Consider the following 20,253-nt stretch of genomic DNA (forward strand, 5'->3'; position numbering starts at 1 on the left):
ATCTATGTTTCCATATTTTCTGATAGTGATATGGAAACTTTAATTGGCTAATTTGTGACAGAGTATGCATTAAACAATAACAGTGGAGCATTGGTGCCACCCGGTGGCCTTTTTTGGTGTGACGCCTGATCTAAAATGTCACTGGAATATAATTCTTATTTTCACATTTACCTCGCATTTGGAAATTGTTTATAGAGTCTTGTTTCGCTATCATTTCGTCAGTGGACTACATATTTATTAACGTATTTATATAAGATAATTTTGTTTGAAAAAAGTGGTTTCAAACTAGTTTTATTGCGTAAAACTTTCATTGTTATTTACTTCCCCCCCCCATTTATATAACATATATACTTGCTATATAATACTGCTTTTTCAATAATACAATATACACTACCGCTCAAAAGTTTGGGATCAGTAAGATTTTAAATGTTTTTTAAAAAACTGTATTTTGTTCATCAAGGCTGTGTTCATTTGATCAAAAATGGAATATTGTGGAATATTATTACGATGTAAAACAATGTTCTTCTATATTAATATACATTAAACTGTAATGTATTTCTGTGATGCGCAGCTGTATTTTCAGCATCATTACTCCAGTCTTCAGTGTCACATGATCTTCAGAAATCATAATAATATGCTGATTTATTATCAGAGCTGGAAACTGTTGTGCTGCTTAATATTTTTTTGGAACCTGTGATACTTTTTTCAGGATTCTTTGATCAATTTTTAATTACTTTCGGTGCTCAATCAACATGCTTGAAATATAAAATATTGCACAATAAAACAAATGGGAAGCCTTTGATGGCAGTATTCCTTCATCAGTCACTCTGCATAAGAAGGGGTGTGTCTCATCTGTCCCCGTAACATCCAGACAAGAGTCAAGTGACAGCTGTGATTTATCTGCTCAGTACTGCATTTAATACAGACAGGCTGTTTAATATAGTATGTGTGTGTGTGTGTGTTTTATAAACATGAAATATCCAATGGAGACTTTTAGTTTGTCTAAAAGTTCCTCACGGACACGGATTTTAAACGAGACCTTTATTTTGTGCGGAAGTTCCTCACAGATTCGCGCTTCCGGTGTTCGCTGTCCAATGTTTCAAATTAAACACCGCGCGACAGACGCGAACATTAATCGTGTAAACAAGAGCAAATAGTCATAAAAACGATTTTAAACTGATATGTGAAGGCTTATGTTATGATATGGACGTGACGGATCAATATTTACTAAGATCTTTGACAGGACGGATGATGTTATGTCAGTTATTCGTCGTTTAATGTGAGTTTATGGATCATCTCGTTTCTTGTGATGCTTTATTTTTAATTATGGTAATATAAATGATAATAATCTTCAGATACAGTTGGGGTTTTAGTGACTGTAGAAATAGCTTCACATATTTAATAGAATCGTGTGTGTGTATACAGTGGGTACGGAAAGTATTCAGACCCCCTTAAATTTTTCACTCTTTGTTATATTGCAGCCATTTGCTAAAATCATTTAAGTTAATTTTTTTTCCTCATTAATGTACACACAGCACCCCATATTGACAGAAAAACACAGAATCGTTGACATTTTTGCAGATTTATTAAAAAAGAAAAACTGAAATATCACATGGTCCTAAGTATTCAGACCCTTTGCTCAGTATTTAGTAGAAGCACCCTTTTGATCTAATACAGCCATGAGTCTTTTTGGGAAAGATGCAACAAGTTTTTCACACCTGGATTTGGGGATCCTCTGCCATTCCTCCTCGCAGATCCTCTCCAGTTCTGTCAGGTTGGATGGTAAACGTTGGTGGACAGCCATTTTTAGGTCTCTCCAGAGATGCTCAATTGGGTTTAAGTCAGGGCTCTGGCTGGGCCATTCAAGAACAGTCACAGTTATTTTGATTAGGTAAAATAAATAACTAAAAATACGGCTAACTAACAACAAAACACAATAAAAACATGATTTTTGAACATTTAAAAAAAAAACGAGTTATGTTTTTGCAAATAAACTCTTCATATACATATATATATATATATACATCAAACAGATATGTGTAGTATTCTCTCTGTTTAATAATAGCTGAACTCTGAGTTTGACGGCTTCTTAATTAGATGATTATTTACTTTTTATTATTCATTTTAAAAGTGTTGTTTTTGTAATATGTTGTTATTTGTGTTCTGATGAAATCCAGCTTGTAGTGTGTTTGTCTAAAAGTTCCTCACGGACACGGATTTTAAACGAGACCTTTATTTTGTGCGGAAGTTCCTCACAGATTCGCGCTTCCGGTGTTCGCTGTCCAATGTTTCAAATTAGATTTTTGAACATTTAAAAAAAAAAACGAGTTATCTGTTTTTGCAAATAAACTCTTCATATATATACATATATATATATATACATCAAACAGATATGTGTAGTATTCTCTCTGTTTAATAATAGCTGAACTCTGAGTTTGACGGCTTCTTAATTAGATGATTATTTACTTTTTATTATTCATTTTAAAAGTGTTGTTTTTGTAATATGTTGTTATTTGTGTTCTGATGAAATCCAGCTTGTAGTGTGTGTTTGTGAGCTTCACATGGCTTCACTGGTGGATTATGAGGATTCTGGCAGTGAGACGGATCAGGATCAGGATCCTCAGCTTCATCATGACGAAGCCCTCTTCGTCAGCTCCTCCTCCTCCTCATCTTCATCATCACGTGTGTCAGCAGCACAGTCCGGCTCCGTGAAGAGAGTCCAGCTGCAGGCGTCTGCGCTGAAGCCGTATGTTCCTAAGAGACAGAGACTGGCAGAGACCGCAGCGGCTCACACTGAAGAGCCGGACCCGTCTGCATCTGCCGGGTTCCCGCTGCTGTCTGAGGTGTCCGAGAGAGTCCGGCCGTTTCTGGGCCGAAGGCAGGGTCGGGTCGAGCTGCCCAGACGCATGCAGAGCCGCGTCGAGGCCCATCAGGGTCCAGTGAACACGCTGCAGTGGAGTCCAGTGGATCATCTCAGCCATCTGCTGCTGTCTGCATCCATGGACAGAACCTTCAAGGTGAGACTAACCTATAGCCTAACCTGACCTAACCTAACCAGCTGTTACCTCTACAGACTAACCTAAACTAACCTATAGCCTAACCTGACCTAACCTAACCAGCTGTTACCTCTACAGACTAACCTAAACTAACCTATAGCCTAACCTGACCCGACCTAACCAGCTGTTACCTCTATAGGTGGCTCATCTCTCAGAGAAATTAGTGAACAAATATTGTGTGATGATTAACCTCATAACAGGGTTTGTGCAGGTCTTTAAAAGTCTTTATTCGCCTTTACACAAATTAAGGCCTGAAAAGCTCTTAAATTGGAGCTGAAAATCACACATTCATAAAGTTGTGGCATTAAATGTTGCATGCACTGAAAAAAATTAATATCTTCCTCAGTATTTCTGTCTTGTTTTCCAGTACAAATATCCAAACATCCTTTAATCACGATACATTTCCTGGAGATGCAAAATGAAGATATGAAGTCTTGTATTCAGAGAAATTGAACAGAATTAATTGAGTTCATGCTTAAAACAAAATAAAACAAATATCTGTCAATGATGTATGAAAACTTGATTTGCCTTTTAATTAAGAACCTTAACGCACTTGAACCCTGATAATTGCTGCTTGCAGCTATATTTTCTTATTTACTTTGCAGTCTAACATTTGCTTTTTTTAAATGAGACCACCTCGATGACATATGCAGCCTTTGAATGTGACCTTCGGAGGAAGCAGCCTCCAAAATGAGACGCAGCAGAAGGTTTATATTGAGCTTTATGAGCCCACTGAACCTGATCTAAACCAGGTTGGATTTGTTGGATTTTGTCAACTCTAAACCTACTAACTCTCCCTAATAATTAATCATTTATTTCTCCCTCTTCACGCTATAAACTGAATTTATACTTTGAACTGAGCATAATTAAATTTAGTTCATCCAGTCATCATTTACTCATCCTCACGTTATCCTCATGATTCAGTTCAAATCATTCAAATATTAGTTCATTTCAAAGTTAATTTCCACCCGTTCACTGACACTTTATACAATAAGTTATTTTTAAGAAAAAAAGAACACAAGTTTCTGCCCGATTTTCCTTTATTTATAGTTTTTCAGTTTAAGTGCTTGAACATTTGGAGTATTCAGAGTTTTGTTTAAAACTTACATTCCAAGTAAGTCAATTTTAAATGGAGATACATGCAATATAATCACTGTGTGCTGTTTTTAATATGACAGATCACACTGTTGTAGAACCTGCTCTGCTTTGCGGTTCAAATTCTAGATTACAGGTTCTGGGGAGATGACGCGGCCCCAGAAGACGATGCTCTTGGTGGGGTTGTGGCGGATGAAGAAAAGAAAGGGGGATTGTACAGTGAAAAGCTCTGAGATTTCTTTACCATCTGTCTGGACAACTCCACCACCGCCTGCTTGTGCATCTGTGCCTTCCTTGTCCACCTCAACAACAGACTTATGCACCACTTTGGACAGCTTCAGCTTTCCAGGCGCCATGCCAGATAAGTCACACTTGTCACTAAAGAGGTCAATTATTCCCAGAGCCTTCAGGGCTTTCTCCAGGTCGTATTTCTCCTTCAGTGTAAACATGGGCATTACAACTTCTACATCTGTGGCAATCATATTGTCCGGCTCAGTCCACTCCATAATCTTTGCATAAGTGATCGAGTCGACCAGCTTAGAGGAAGGAGAGAAAAATAACAGACAGGCAGAGAGAGATTTTTAATTGTTTCCCATTTCATGTAATACCAAACCTACACAACAATCCAAATTTTTATGTAGACTTTATCCTAATAATGTAGTTCCAAGTGAAGTAAAAGCAGTAAGGGAGGTTCAGTTGCTGTTCACGTGACTGACTGTTTTACCTTTGGTAGGTCATCGCTCTTGTTTGGGAGTATAATGAGCATGCTCAGATCATGATTCTCATAAGGGATCTCCAGAATCTGAGCTTCAGCGGGAAGTTGATATTGTCTGTGTGGGATAGTTCCCAGGGGAAGGTTATCCATCTTAAGCATCATTGGCCAATCTACTCCTTTGACCTGACATTAAACACAGACAGATTGGACATTAGTGATGCTGTTAGCACTTGGACCTGCAGTGTTAGCTGTGCTGCAGTCTCCCTTCCCTTACAAAAAAATAGTGTACTTCATGTTAATTGTTATTAAGCACACTTAAGTACAGTTCAAGTATATTTTTTGAAGTATACTAATATCAATGTAATAATAGTGTACTGTTTTTATATAGTTGTAAATGCCCCGATATACTTCAAACGCAATCGAAGAACGAACTGATATGACGTCATTTCGAACAAAATCAGGCCGAAAAGAAGTTCGTTTTGAGTTCGTTTCGGCAGTTCGAAACAGCTGACCAAAGCTAACTTTCTGGGGGAGTTCGTTTTGGCTCCTAAACACCTTTGAGTTTCCATTGGTCCGTGGCGGTTACGCAATCGGTGGGTGTGTTCTGGAACTCAACCTTCTTTGACGTGCGATTTTTTTTTTTCCCCCCCGGTTCGTTTCTCATTCTACGGAGGTCCGACCATAGAACAACATCTGAATACACTGGAGTGTCGAATAGCTGAGCTGCACAAATATATCCGCACCTGTACGATCGCTCGCGGAGAGACTTTAAGTCTAAGGAGTTATGCAAAAAGCGACACAGAGAAACATCCAAGTTTTCCAAAGCCATGAAAAGATTGAAAGGAAAGAGTAAAGATATAAGGTAGCATGTACCAAATACATGTGTTTCAAATAGATGTTACACCATACTGCTGCTGCTGTTGTTCTTTCAATAAGCGTATTTAAAGGGTATACAATAAATGAAATGCCAAACGAATATACAATAATAAACCTTTGTTTTTATCAAAAGTAAATCACGACACCACATAACATATAAAAAGGTGTACAATTTATCCAGTTTAATCAAATAAATGAACACTAATAAAATAAAGTAACAAACTGACTCCAATATTTTTTTCTTTATAAAGGACTGATTATGGAAATAGAATGGTTCTTTTGTATTGCAAACATGATACTTGACTCTGAACTGCTGCTAATCATTATTCTTTTGTCTTTAATATTCTGACCATTGGTGCCCGTCTCACACTAGATTGCCTACACTTCATCATTTCATCGTTGTTGTGTTTAGGGGATGTTGGAAAGTTCGGAAACAGTATACCGTCGCTCAGCCTCTAGAACTTATTTTTGCCCCCAAACGAAGAACGAAAACGGACTTCGTTTGAAGTATATCGGGGCCTTAAGTGTACTATTTCAGTACTACTTGGGGCTAAATTGGCTCACTTTTAAGTGTATAAAAGTATACTATTAAGTAGACTTCATGTTTAATAGTAGTAACTGAGTACACAATTATTATTTATTTTTTTTGTACTGCAACTATACTACAAGTGAACTTATAGGTATGCTTATAGTTTACTAGTTAAATAATTGTAGCACATATTTTAGTTCATGAAAGTTTAGTGTACTCTCAGTAAACTACTAGTTTAGTAGTTTTATACTGCAAGTATGCTTGTAAGTTTTCTTTAAACGAACTTAACTTCATACTGTTTATATATTATTTTTGCACTTTAAGTATACTTCTATGCTCCTATTTAGGTATTAATGTTTATACTCAAAATGGAAAAAGCTCTGCACTCTAAAAACAGTTTTATTAATTTCAAGCAGGAGATAAAAACAGTGCAAATATTTTGGCTCTCTGCCTTCGTCTGGAAATATGCCTTTAACTATACTTACACTCTTTCTCCACCAGTGTTTTGTTTTTTTAATGTTGCCAGCAGGCACCAGCATTTCTGATCATTTTCACAAAATTTTCACGGCCCCCAGAACATTTTGTTGTATGAACATGTGAATATGCAATATATCAAAGAAAAAAAAAATCTAACTTTACAGGGATAGTTCACCCAAAAATGAAAATTAGCCCATGATTTACTCACCCTCAAGCCATCCTAGGTGTATATGACTTTCTTCTTTCAGACGAATAATAAAATTGATCCTAGCTCTTCCAAGCTTTATAATGCCAGCTTCTGTGGCTGTTTTCATGGCAAGAATTTATTTATTTATTGGTTAAATTATATCAAGCTTTTACAATCTATTTTCGCTAAAAACTCTTAAAATTGTATTTGGCTGAACTCCGTTAAAAATGTCTTAAATAGTTTTATAATGGCAGTGAATGGTGGATGAGATTTTGAAGCTCAAAAAAGTGCATCCATCCATCCATCATAAAGCGACTACACACGTCTCCGGGGGGTTACTACAGGCCTTCTGAAGCGAATCAGGGGGTTTTTGTAAGAAAAATATCCATATTTAAAGCTGGATGTGCTGCTATATAAAGTTTTAAATATGGATATTTTTCTTACAAAAACCCCCTGATTCGCTTCAGAAGGCCTTTAGTAACCCCCCGGAGACGTGTGTAGTCGCTTTATGATGGATGGATGGATGCACTTTTTTGAGCTTACACCACTCTTTCCAGATAACTTGCAAGCTGTTATACCTTAATTCATTTTTATACTTCCAGATAACCTTGACCTGGCAAGGGTTCAAGAACATGATTCCCATTACATTAAAAAAATCCATGTTTTATATTCCCTGTAAATCATGAACAGTGTCTCAAAATGAGTTGCCGCATTTTCTATACACTGTGACATAATGTAACGACTGATGGAATCTGTCCTGTTAGATCCTTCCCTGAGTGAGCGGCACACAGTCTGCCATCTTTATCTCCTCACCAGTGGAAACACAAAGGGTGTCAGCTATAAACAATCTAAATGTTCTGTTGTATGCCATATCAGTAAACACAGAATGCATTCTTCCATTCATTTTGACAGCAAATTTTGATTTAGTTTTAGTCACAGTCTTTTGACGAAAATGCCATTTAGTTTTAGTCATATTTAGTTATATCTGAATTGTTTTAGTTTTAGTTGACTAAAATCTAAAGGGTTTAGTTAAATTGTAATGCATTATTATTATTATATTTTCTGTTCTGGTTATTTTAGTACATCAGGTTAAGCTGAAGTTTAAATGAAACAAAATATGTTTTTTTTTATTTCTGTATTTAGATATTAATTTCCTTTTGTATAGATTTGTTTTATAATTTCAGTTAACATTTATTTTATTTCAACTAATGAAGAATATTTGTATTTAGTTTTACCTATAAAAACCTGATACTAGTAAAATTTATTTATTAAATAATATTTTGAATAATGTCCTTAGGCTGTCCATCCTGTGATGGGGAATCCCAGACAGAACCTACAATAGTTGTTAATTAAATGTAAATTATATCAAATTAAACTAAATACAGTTTATATACCTAAAATATCAATAATGACCAGGAAAAAAGCATGAACTACACAGTGACTCTTATTTTGAAATGTTTGCACTGTTGACTGTACAGATGCAGCTGCTCATTCAAGTTCAGATGAGGGAAATAAAATATGCATTCTTACAACCGTCTAAAACATATTACCATATAAATATCGTATAGTAAACATTGTCATAATTCATCAACATTAGTTCATAAGCAATCGCTTGGCATAAATGTACGCTATTTATTGATTACAACCCGCGCTGAAGTCTGAAGCGCTGCTGCGCGAGCCTGTAGACTAGAGCGTGCGCAACAGCGCCGAGTTTTCCCGCGGTTAGATCTGGACGGTGCAATACAAATATACATAACTACCACATAAGACATCAGTTCTGACTGAGTCTCACTGGATGATATCTTCCCAAATCGTCCTTCCCTAACATTTTCGTATCGTTTTTATTCGTTGATGAAAATGAAAGTATATTTTCGTTTTAGTTTTTGTCATTAAAAACTGTTTTTTATTTAGTTATGGTCTCGTTTTCGTCGTTGATGAAAATTATGACGAAAATAATTTGTCAACGAAATTAACACTGCTTTGTTGGCTTTTGGGCATATTTGGACAGGCCCCTTTTGTAAAGGACCCTGTTACAGCTTCTCAAAGGGTAAATTTCAACATGTTTTTGATAATTATCAACCTAGAGAGTCCAGAGAATTGCACTGCGGTGGTTTTTTTCCAGACAGAGCGAAAACCTAGGACTAGTTCGCAAAAGTAGGTTTTTCACATCTTCTCAATCATTTAAAAAACGGTTTGATTGACAGCAGTGGTTCTACAATTGTTCGGAACGAGGAGGTCTATCATATGATACTAGTATCGCGTGTATGTGCGGAAAACTGCGCAACGTACAATCGTTTACGCCGTTAAAAAATGTGATACTGCCCCCTCAGTGGCCGATTTGTTTCAAATTTCTCACAGACCTTTGGGGCCGTGAGTCAAACAGGCCCACCGAGTTTAAGCCTCCGTTAACCTTGTTTAATAGGTGCTCAAACTTCATCGGCCAATGGCAGCCATGTTTTTTTTTTGAGATACGCAAATGTCCCCATATACACTTGTGGAAGATTGGACCAGGACCGGGCACAGCCATTTTCATGTTGATAGGACAAACGGTTGCCTAGTTACAGCCATTTTTATAGCGCCGCCAAGTGGCCGATTTTTTTCCTGTGACCTCAGCTTGAGCTCATACATAAGTGTTCCGAGTTTGGCGAAGATATCTTATTCCGTTCAGGAGTTATAGGCATTTTACTAAAAGTGGTCCTGCCCCCTTCGAAAGTTTTGGCATCCCTTTGTGACGGTGAGTCGAAACTTCAACTTTTTTTTTGATAATTATGTATATACTAACCTAAACTAACTATAGCCTAACCTAACCAGCTGTTACCTCTACAGGTGGCTCATCTCTCAGAGAAATGAGTGAACTAATATTGTACATGTGTGATGATTAACCCCATAACAGGGTTTCTTCAGGTCTTAAAAACTCACCTTTACACAAATTAAGGCCTGAAAAGCTCTTAAATTGGAGCTGAAAGTTTATTTTAACTCATTTATTAATTAAGATAACTGGATCTTTTCAGTGATTGGTCAGTCTTCTCCAGTCATTCAGTGCTCTTAAACTCCGCCCCTCACACTCCTCTGAGAGCCACGCCCACATCTCAACATCCAATCAGCAACCAAAGCACAATTAAACCATGCCTATGTTTTTTTTCAATTGTATTGCACATTCCAGAATTGAAAAGATAACTTGAACACTGAGTGCTGGAGGTTTAATTAGTGTGAGAACTAGTAGTGATGATTAACCTAACCAGCACTAATGGATATAAATCATTATGCAGAGTGACGGATGAAAGAGCATCACGGTGCTGCTGTCAAGGACCTGGATGAGAATGAATGAGCCGAGTAAATTACTATGCAGAATGACTGAATATGTTTTATTGAAATGAATGACTCAAACACTCCTGTGATGCTCCAGGAACATGCGTGTGTTTGGTGAAGGTGTTCTTCATGTACACGTCTCCTGGGGTCTCTGGCGTGGAGCCACTCCATCACTGTCGTGTTGTAATGTGTGTCGAGACCCAGGAGATCTGCTCGCGTGTGTCCTGAGGAAAGCTGAATGACGCACACGCTGAGCTCCATTCGCTGTCATGAGCCCTTCATAGATGCACACTCCTCACCTTTCAGTGTCAACTCGCTCTATTCAGATCAAAACAGGTCACCTGTGAGATTATTAGATCCAGTGAGAAAGTGTTTTTATGGGGGGGGGGTCTTCTTCAAGTCTGGTCATAACTTTTAATTCAGTTGTGAAAAGGTAGATTGTTCTTATTTGTATTGGAAGAGTAAGACTGATCTTGGCAGCTGCTAGTTGGTTAAACTAGTGCTTAAGACACGGTCTTAACATGGTGGCTAAGTTTATGCAACTGCTCCCTGGTTGTTTCAATAAGTTTTGTATAGTACTATTTTCTTTACTCTTTACTTCAAAAACTGTTTCAGAGGGTGATATTTTGTGTATTTGAGGTCTGAGATGTGAGAACGGTGAAGAGAGAGCGAGAGGGCAAACACTTAAAAATTACTCATCTAATTTTTTTTTTTCTTCAAGTCTGGTCATAACTTTTAATTCAGTTGTGAAAAGGTAGATTGTTCTTATTTGTATTGGAAGAGTAAGACTGATCTTGGCAGCTGCTAGTTGGTTAAACTAGTGCTTAAGACACGGTCTTAACATGGTGGCTAAGTTTATGCAACTGCTCCCTGGTTGTTTCAATAAGTTTTGTATAGTACTATTTTCTTTACTCTTTACTTCAAAAACTGTTTCAGAGGGTGATATTTTGTGTATTTGAGGTCTGAGATGTGAGAACGGTGAAGAGAGAGCGAGAGGGCAAACATTTTGTATTGTAGCTCAGCACTGTCGTCTAATCAGCCGATATTGTGTTAAATAGCCTGCAGCATAGCACTTTATCTTTTATAACATGGGATTTTGACCAAATATATTCAGTCTTGATTTTTGTAAAATGTTGCAACAAGATGTTAATTTTGTTTTGTTTTGTTTTGTGAAAAATTACAGTTTTGGACATATGAGGTAATAAAAAAATATAACTAAGTAACTACAAATGAGCATGTAAAGCAAATATCTTTAAAAGAAACTCCGTGTGGAGCATGCCCCCTTTACCTGTTTGCATCTCTGGCCCTTCATCATCAGCTGCTCAGATATTCATGAGAAACAGAGCGTCTGTGTGATTCATATGAAGGACTGAACACACGGCGTCTGCTGCTTTATGATCATGACTCTTCTGTGTGTTTGAGCGCTGAGGAAGACTCCTGCACTGGGTTTGATCAGATGCCGAGGGTCTCGCTCATCTCGTCTTGCCCCGAAGCGTCACGTACAGAGGCGGACAAAGTACTCAACTCCATTACTTGAGTGAAAGTACAGATACTGCTGGTCAAATATTACTCCACTACAAGTAAAAGTTGTAAAGACAGAATTTTACTTAAGTAAAAGTACAGAAGTACTTGCTTTTAAAAGTACTTGAGTACCAAAAGTACATTTCCTTTTTTATGTCAATGCACTGTTTTATTATTGTTGTATGTAATACTTGCAATACTTAATAGTATACTTAATTTAACTGTATATAAAAATACACCTTGCTACGTGTACTGCGTTAGGCTAACCAAGACTTGTCATTTGCACTTATATATTGTTGCTCTTTGGTCAGTGCTCAAAAAATGCTGGGAAATCTCTTAACCCTCAATCGGTCCCTGGGGTCAATATGACCCCAAGCAACATTTACTTAGTTTAAAAAAATGGTTCCCTTCATCTCAGTGGAATAAGATTTTGTGACTTTTCAACATTTTATATCTATAGTCACGTAAAAAAATTGTTTGTTCTGAAGGTATGTAAACATTTTTTTTTACAAATCTGTCCCTTGGGGTCAATATGACCCCACATAGAAATGAACAGGAAGCATCTCTGTGGAGGGTCAGAGGAGCGCAGCTTCATCAGCCGCGGGCCGAATGGTCTATTCCTGACTCCACCGCTCCTCATCTAGTGTTCCCTCATCAGGAGACACGCCGCATCACTCAGTGTCGTCAGTCCTGCATGAAGTCATTCAGCTGTGCTCCAAACACAGGGCTCAATCTTCAGACTGTCATCAGTTTAAATGTTGATAATGCAGGTTACACCCACTGGATTCCATGCGGTTCACTAAGATCACCATTACAAAATACACTAAAGAGTCATGTGAAAACAGAAAACCTCTATTGCAAGAGACTAAACAATTGATGTAAATAAACTATGTGAGCCTGGAGCACAAAAGCAGGCTTAAGTCGCTGGGGTATATTTGTAGCAATAGCCAACAATACATTGTATGGCTCAAAATGGATGATGCATAAATCTCAATTTCACAAAATTGACCCTTATGACTGGCTTTGTGCTCCAGGGTCAAATATGAAAAAAAGTCACCAAATTTCAACCAAAAATAAATATTTTAACCAGTGCTTTAATGTGCGTCAAATTGACCTGCAACACAACAGGAGTGTTTTAATGTGAAACCTGTCGCGTAATTTATGACAGAGTGTGGCGTGAGTTTAATCAGAGCAGCTTTAGTAGAAAGTAATGCGGCAGTAATAATGTCATCTGAGTCTCTGTGTTTCAGGTGTGGGATGGTGTTGGCAGTGGGCGGTGCTTACAGACTTACTCCGCCCACCGTGGCTCCGTGCGCGATGCCTGTTGGCTGGCCTGCGGGCGACGCCTCCTCTCAGGCTCGTTTGATGGCAGCGCAGCGATCACTGATGTGGAGACGGGTCAGTTCACCTTCACTCTTCCACAAATGAGCCGAGAAATGTCCTGAGAGTGGATCGGGTTCAGCTGAAGACTCTGATCTGTATGTGATTCAGTGCAAAAGAACCTTACACGAGGAACTGAATCAGATCATCTTCTGTTGATTCATTATAGAAATGAGCTGATGTGTGTTTCCTGTGCACTGACTTTATCTGCTCATGAGACATGTTTCTTATCGGCCGTCAGCGCTGTGCTAATTACATTTCTTAATTAAAAACACTGGGGAAGCGTATTATAATTATGCAGGAGGATGATTCTCATCGCTCCCCAAACATCAGCCTGTAGTTGACGAGACACATTCTCACCGTTCAGAGAGAAACCAATAATGAGATTGAAATCTCATTTGATTGAAAATTTAGGATAGGACAATATTTGGTCGAGATACAACTATTTGAAAATCTGGAATCTGAGGGTGCAAAAAAATCTAAATATTGAGAAAATCATCTTTAAAGTTGTTCAAATGAAGTTCTTAGCAATGCATATTACTAATCAAAAATTAAGTTCTGATATATTTACGGTAGGAAATTTACAAAATATCTTCATGGAACATGATCTTTACTTAATATCCTAATGATTTTTGGCATAAAAGAGAAATGTATAATTTTGAGCCATACGATGTATTGTTGGCTATTGCTACAATTACAAATATACCTGTGCTGCTTATGACTGCTTTTGTGCTGCAGGGACATATTTCTGCAGCAGCTCACAGACGCTGTGATAAACTCATGACACTGACTGATTGATTGATTGATTGACTGATGTTCCTCAGGTAAGACGATCACACAGATGGAGAACGGATTTAAGGTGTGCTGCGTCGCTCCGCGACCCTCTGATCCCGACGTCTTTGTGTGCGGAGGCTTCAGTCCAGAGGTCAGAGCCTGGGACGCTCGCTGCTGTAAGGTCAGTCTGATTCCGAGCCTTCCCATGATCCTCTGCACTCAGTGTCTCAGCGGTTCTGTGCGTGTGTCTCCAGATGCTGCGGGTCTATAAGGCGGCGGTTCAGCAGACGCTGGCTGTCTTGTTCCTGAGCGGCGGGAGAGAGTTCGTCAGCAGCACCGACGCCGTCAGTCGAGACTCCTCCGACCGGACGCTCATCGCCTGGGACTTTGAGACGACCGCCAAACTCTCCAACCAGATCTTCCACGTAAGACACATGCTGCTCGAGCCGCCTTAAAACGCTCCTAGAGTCACCCTTCCTCAAAATAAGACCTTCAAATTAGGGCTGTCAAAAAAAAAAACTAAATTCTAATTTAAAAGGTATCATTTCAGTTAGGGTGAAAAAAGCTTTTGGCTTTGGTCGCATCGAGCAAAATGTTACTAATGCATGTTTATTAAAGCAATAAAATAACATGACTATCTGTGAAAAAGTGCATAATGTTTATAAACCAAATATAATTAATTAAGTTGCTTTAACAATTATAAACAAAACAGCATCATGTGTGCATAGTTTAATACAAAGGAACGAAAACCAATCACAAAGAGCACTTTATCGTTTAAAAACATGAGATGCAGTGCGATGGGAAAAAACACCATGAAGTCTCGAGATATGTTTTTTAAAAGTCGAACTTGCATTAATTTTACATGGTTTTCTAAACATGCGGCTCTTGTGTGAGACGCGAGTGCAACGGTGATAGATGTCCCTCTGGAAAATGAGCAAAATATGTGTTCTGTGTGAACGGCTTGGTTTCAGTTTTGACGTAAACAAGATCTTCTCCGCATTGATGTTCTCTTTTTCTGCAATATTTTGAATGAACAACGCAGCAGCGCCGCATCTAGTGGCTTCAGCTGGATAGGCTAACAAAATAAAAAAATGCTAAACGTTTTTGCATTCGAATGTGGATTTTTATTTTGAATTCGATGAATATTCGAAATTCAAATTTGTATTTGACAGCCCTACTTCAAATGTCTTAAATCAAAGCAGAAAGTCTTTGTGTTGCATATGCTGCAAAAAAAAAAAAATAATCTTTTCTTCAGTATTTTTGTCTTTTAAACATTCATATATCAAGATACATTTACTGGAGAAGGAAGATTACATAAAATGTTAAGTCTTGTTGTCTGTACAATAGACCAAAATTAAGTGAGTTTATGATTTATTGACCGATAGTTCTTGATAGTTCTTGTTTTTGTCAAAAACTCACTTCATTTTAATCAGAAAGTGAGACTTCTTTTGTCATTTTGTTTCTCCAGTAAATGTGTCTTGATTTAAGTATCTTTAGAAAAATACCGACTTTTTGTTGTGTGATCAGAAGATACAATAAAGGTTATTTTCATTTTCTTCACTTGGTCTTCAGAAGCTCTTTAACCCTAGTGTATCAATTTCAAAAAGTTACACAGAGATCCTTAAAGCACAAAAATGTCGTCATAAAATTATAACTACCAAAAATTCATTTTCCCAATTTTAACCCTTTGAATGCTAGTTTGTTTACATAATGATGCTGTTGTTTTTTATGAGAAAAAAGATATGCATGAAAAATAGGTTAAACTTTACTTAAAGCCTTAATATATAATGCGTTATAAAAGAAGTTTTAATGTATTAATCATGCCTTGTAATGCACCATATAATGCATTACAGTGTACATTATGAATACCTTTATAATGCTTTACACAAAGACTTTAAGTAAAGTGTTAGTGAAAATTATTTTTTCATGTACTAAATGCCAAGCATTCAGTAAAAATGTTAAAATTGGAGAAAAAAAAATGGGTTGTTTGTGTTGTGTTTGTGTTGTGATGAGTGTGTTGTGTTTGTGTTGTGATGAGTGTGTTGTGTTTGTGTTGTGGTGAGTGTGTTGTGTTGTGTTGAGTGTGTTGTGTTGTGTTGAGTGTGTTGTGTTGTGATGAGTGTGTTGTGATGAGTCTGTTGTGTTTGTTGTGATGAGTGTGTTGTGTTGTAATGAGTGTGTTGTGTTTGTGTTGTGTTTGTGTTGTGATGAGTGTGTTGTGTTTGTGTTGTGATGAGTGTGTTGTGTTGAGTGTGTTGTGTTGTGATGAGTGTGTTGTGATGAGTCTGTTGTGTTTGTTGTGATGAGTGTGTTGTGTTGTAATGAGTGTGTTGTGTTTGTGTTGTGATGAGTGTGTTGTGTTGTTCTGCAGAGGTCAATAGTTATTAACCAGCATTCAGTGGGGCAGTCCCCAGCATTGGTCCTTCGAGCCGGAACTATTGACTACTGCAGTGATGTCATCGAAAGAGCAAGCCACTTCTCTCCCTCCAGCTGAGACGTCAGACAGACCCTCACGGCATCGTCGCACACCCAGACATCTGGAGGAGTATCTTCTTGACTATGGCCATCACCGACCTGCTCTTTCCTCCCCACCCACAGAAGAGGTACAAGCGGACCAGAAAGGAGCAGCAGCCGCAGTGGGCCTAGCTAGTCTGTCACGACCAGTCTCCAGCCAGGGTGAGCATCCAGACACAAGCTCCACGGACTTGTTGAGCATGAGTTCATTGAGGAAAATGTTGAAGTCTATTTCTGACAAGGAGAAGGATGAGGCTGCTGATATGGCTGCACTTCACAGTAAACTTCAACAATATGAAAAACGACAGCGTCGGCGTAAAGAGCTGATGGAACATATCACGTTGTTCCTGAGGGAAGAAGAGGATGAGGAGGATGGTCAAAGTGGAAAGCCCGCAACATCACCAGCAAGATCCCCTTCAGTAACTTCTTCACATCTCCCTCCCTCAAGTCATTCTACACCTTCATCACAATCACCTGACATTGAGCTACCTACCCAGGGACGTGTGAGTGACACACAAAGGAATGCAAGTAAATCTCCTGCGGAGGCTGAGGACTTCAACCCTGGATTTGTTCCAATACGTCCAGTCAGTTCAATCCCCTTGTATTCACCAGTTTCATCTGGAACGTTACATTCTGTTTCGCACCAACAACAACCTGCGACAAGAGCAGAGACTGTGCCATCACCCTTTACGAAGCAGTTTTCCCTTTACGAGGATGCTGGAAAAGCCTTTCAGCCCCAAGTGCAGCCACATCTAATGGCACCTACGCCAGCCTACCAGGACCTTAATGCAGCATATGGCCACTTGGCAGTGTCACCTTCACAACAACAGTTTACTGCTCTGCCTACAGCAAGTTTTGTGACTCCTCATTATACTCTTATGACTCCAGTTGCATCAGTCTCTAAAACCCAGCCTAGAGTTCCAGTTACGACTCTGAATCCACCTGCCTTTGATACCCCCTCTCTACAGCCATTTAATAAGGCACTGAATCCTACAGAATACTTTGTGCCTCACCGCCCTTACCATGCTGCCCCCCAGCCAAAGATTCCTGATTTTGTGAATGACAACGAAAGGGAATTTGCTAACCTGAAGTTAGCACTGGACAACCTTCTTGAACCTCATGCAGAGCTAGATGAGAAATACAAGTACCATATTTTGCTGGAGCACCTCAAATTGCCTGAGGCACAGATGATTGGCCAGTCTTGTCGCCATCATCCATATCCATACTCAGCAGCTATGCAAGCCCTTCAGTTGCAATATGGTCAACCACACCAGCTGGCTCAGAGCGAAATAGCAGCAATCCTCACAGCACCGGAGGTCAAACCAAATGATGCTCGCAGCTTCCAGAGTTTCGCTCTCCGCGTCCACCTCTTAGTGAGTATGCTGTTGTCGTTGGAGGGTCCCAGAGGGATGGAGTTGAACTGTTGTTCACACGTAGATCGCTTGCTCAGTAAGCTGCCCAAGTAAGAGATGGCTTCATAGAGTTTCTCCAGCTGCAAGGGAAGCTCAACTCCCCAAGTATTAACCCGTACAACCTACAAGACTTTGCTGGATGGCTCCAAGTCAAGGCTCAGCAACAAAGACTCTCCAGTAGGTTAGTGCAACGTTACCAGTATGAAAGAGCTCCCAGCAGTTTAAAGGAGAAGAATGCAGCTAAACCGACCAGCCAAAGTACAACCTTGTATCATGGTGCATCACCCACAGTCTCTAAAGTATCTCCCAGTCCTAAGGTGTCTCGGAAGAGAACATCACCCAAAGTTATCTGCCTATTCTGTGGCAGCAAAGATCACTACATCACTCGATGCAGCAGTATCAGAGAGCAGCCTGTTGTTGAACTTTGCAAGTGGATTTCGGAGGAAAAGCGCTGCTGGAAATGTGCTCGTTCCCATGCACCTGAGACCTGTAATCTAAAGAAACCCTGCAGTGACTGTGGTGGTATTCACCTTCAAGTGCTCCATGGTGTGGCCCAACGTCATGCAACTGACACATCATCAGCTAACTCTGAGAGCCTTACCATCCATTGCTTCAGGCAGAGTCCTTCTGAAAGTGGTACCAGTTCTGCTACACCACAATACATAACTCGATGCAGCAGTATCAGAGAGCAGCCTGTTGCTGAACTTTGCAAGTGGATTTCGGAGGAAAAGCGCTGCTGGAAATGTGCTCGTTCTCATGCACCTGAGACCTGTAATCTAAAGAAACCCTGCAGTGACTGTGGTGGTATTCACCTTCAAGTGCTCCATGGTGTGGCCCAACGTCATGCAACTGACACATCATCAGCTAACTCTGAGAGCCGTATCTACCTCTTACCATCCATTGCTTCAGGCAGAGTCCTTCTGAAAGTGGTACCAGTTCTGCTACACCACAAATCGAAGACATTTGAGACTTATGCTATACTAGATGACGGGGCACAGCGCACCATGATCCTGCCCACAGCCGTCCAGCAGCTCCAGCTGAAAGGTGAACCTGAGACTCTAGCCCTTCGTACCGTCCGACCAGACACTACTCACCTCAATGGCACAAAGGTCACCTTTGAAATCTCCCCAAGAAATAACCCAGAGAAACGCTATCAGGTGTTGGGAGCATTTACAGCTTCTGGTCTTGATCTGGTAGAACAGACATACCCAGTTCAGGCTCTTCGGAGACGGTATGCACATCTAAGGGGAGTTCCACTACAGCCATTTCACAAGGTGCGTCCGCTGGTACTCATTGGTTCAGACCAATTTCATCTCATCACTGCCAAAGAGCCTATTCGCCAAGGCACCAAAGGGGTCCAGTAGCAGTCCATACAGCTCTTGGGTGGGCTCTCCAAGGAGCAGTAATGTGTACCACAGACCAGGCACCAGTGCAACAATGTTTCTTTATCTCCACTGCCCACACAGATGATCTTCTCTACAGAAATGTGGAACGGTTATGGCAACTGGACGTGTTGCCCTTTCGCAATGAGAAGCTGGTGGTCCGGTCCAGACAAGATAACGAGGCTATGCAGCTGCTTGAGTCCCAAACGCAGCAAGTCAGTGTACAGGGTGTACAACGTTACGCCACCCCTCTTCTGTGGAAGCCAGATGCACTTATGCTCAAGGGGTCTATGCAATCTGTTCTTGCAAACCTGAGGAGTACTGAAAGGAGACTCCAGAAAGACCCTAAGAAGGCCTCAATCTACTCAGGAGAGATTGCCAAGCTCATCGAAGCAGGTTATGTAGCCAAACTCAACCAAAGGGAAGCAGCCCAGGCAGAAGAAACATGGTACCTGCCCCACCATCTGGTGAGCCATAACAATAAGCCACGACTGGTTTTCAACTGTTCGTTCAAACACCAGGGTCTATCTCTTAACAACCAACTCCTGCCTGGTCCTGCCCTTGGACCATCACTGTTGGGCGTCCTGCTACGATTCAGACAGCATCATGTGGCTATAAGTGCAGATATCAAGGGCATGTTCACTCAGGTTCGTCTCCTACCAAAGGACAGACCCTTTCTCCATTTCATTTGGAGAGACCTGCAGAGTGAGAACCCTCCAGATGTGTATGAATGGCAGGTTCTACCATTTGGTACAACAAGCAGTCCATGCTGTGCCATCTTCGCTCTGCAACATCATACTCGTAATTCTGAAGCCAAATATCCAGGGTTACAAGAAATAGTACACCAGAGCTTCTATGTGGACAATTGCCTCACAAGCTTTCCTACTGTTTCTGCAGCCAAACAAACAGTGGATCTACTACGCAGCATGTTAGCAGAAGGAGGATTTGAACTCAGACAGTGGGCTAGTAGTCACCCAGCTGTGGTCTCTCGTCTTCCTACTGAAGCCCGCTCCTCTGCCACAGAGC

At 39.8% G+C, this 20,253-nt stretch overlaps 1 protein-coding gene across 1 annotated transcript; it reads left to right on the forward strand.

The window, feature by feature from the left end:
* Nucleotides 1-966: 966 nt before the first annotated feature.
* Nucleotides 967-14,374, forward strand: wdr25 (WD repeat domain 25). Its single transcript, XM_016480391.1, has 5 exons — nucleotides 967-1,279; nucleotides 2,535-3,017; nucleotides 13,016-13,163; nucleotides 13,970-14,100; nucleotides 14,174-14,374. Exons 2-5 carry the CDS (start codon nucleotides 2,562-2,564, stop codon nucleotides 14,372-14,374), a joined length of 936 nt encoding a protein of 311 aa, XP_016335877.1. The 5' UTR covers nucleotides 967-1,279; nucleotides 2,535-2,561.
* The last annotated feature ends 5,879 nt before the right edge of the window (nucleotides 14,375-20,253 follow it).

Source organism: Sinocyclocheilus anshuiensis, unplaced genomic scaffold, assembly GCF_001515605.1.
Source record: "Sinocyclocheilus anshuiensis isolate Anshui unplaced genomic scaffold, SAMN03320099.WGS_v1.1 scaffold1893, whole genome shotgun sequence".
Classification (NCBI taxonomy): Eukaryota; Metazoa; Chordata; class Actinopteri; order Cypriniformes; family Cyprinidae; genus Sinocyclocheilus; species Sinocyclocheilus anshuiensis.

Excerpts from the sequence above, each read along its gene's own strand:
- wdr25 (XM_016480391.1), top strand. The coding sequence starts at position 2,562 with ATGGCTTCACTGGTGGATTATGAGGATTCTGGCAGTGAGACGGATCAG. Across the intron at positions 3,018-13,015 it reads CCATGGACAGAACCTTCAAG|GTGTGGGATGGTGTTGGCAG; the intron begins GTGAGACTAACC and ends TCTGTGTTTCAG. Across the intron at positions 14,101-14,173 it reads GGGACGCTCGCTGCTGTAAG|ATGCTGCGGGTCTATAAGGC; the intron begins GTCAGTCTGATT and ends GTGTGTCTCCAG.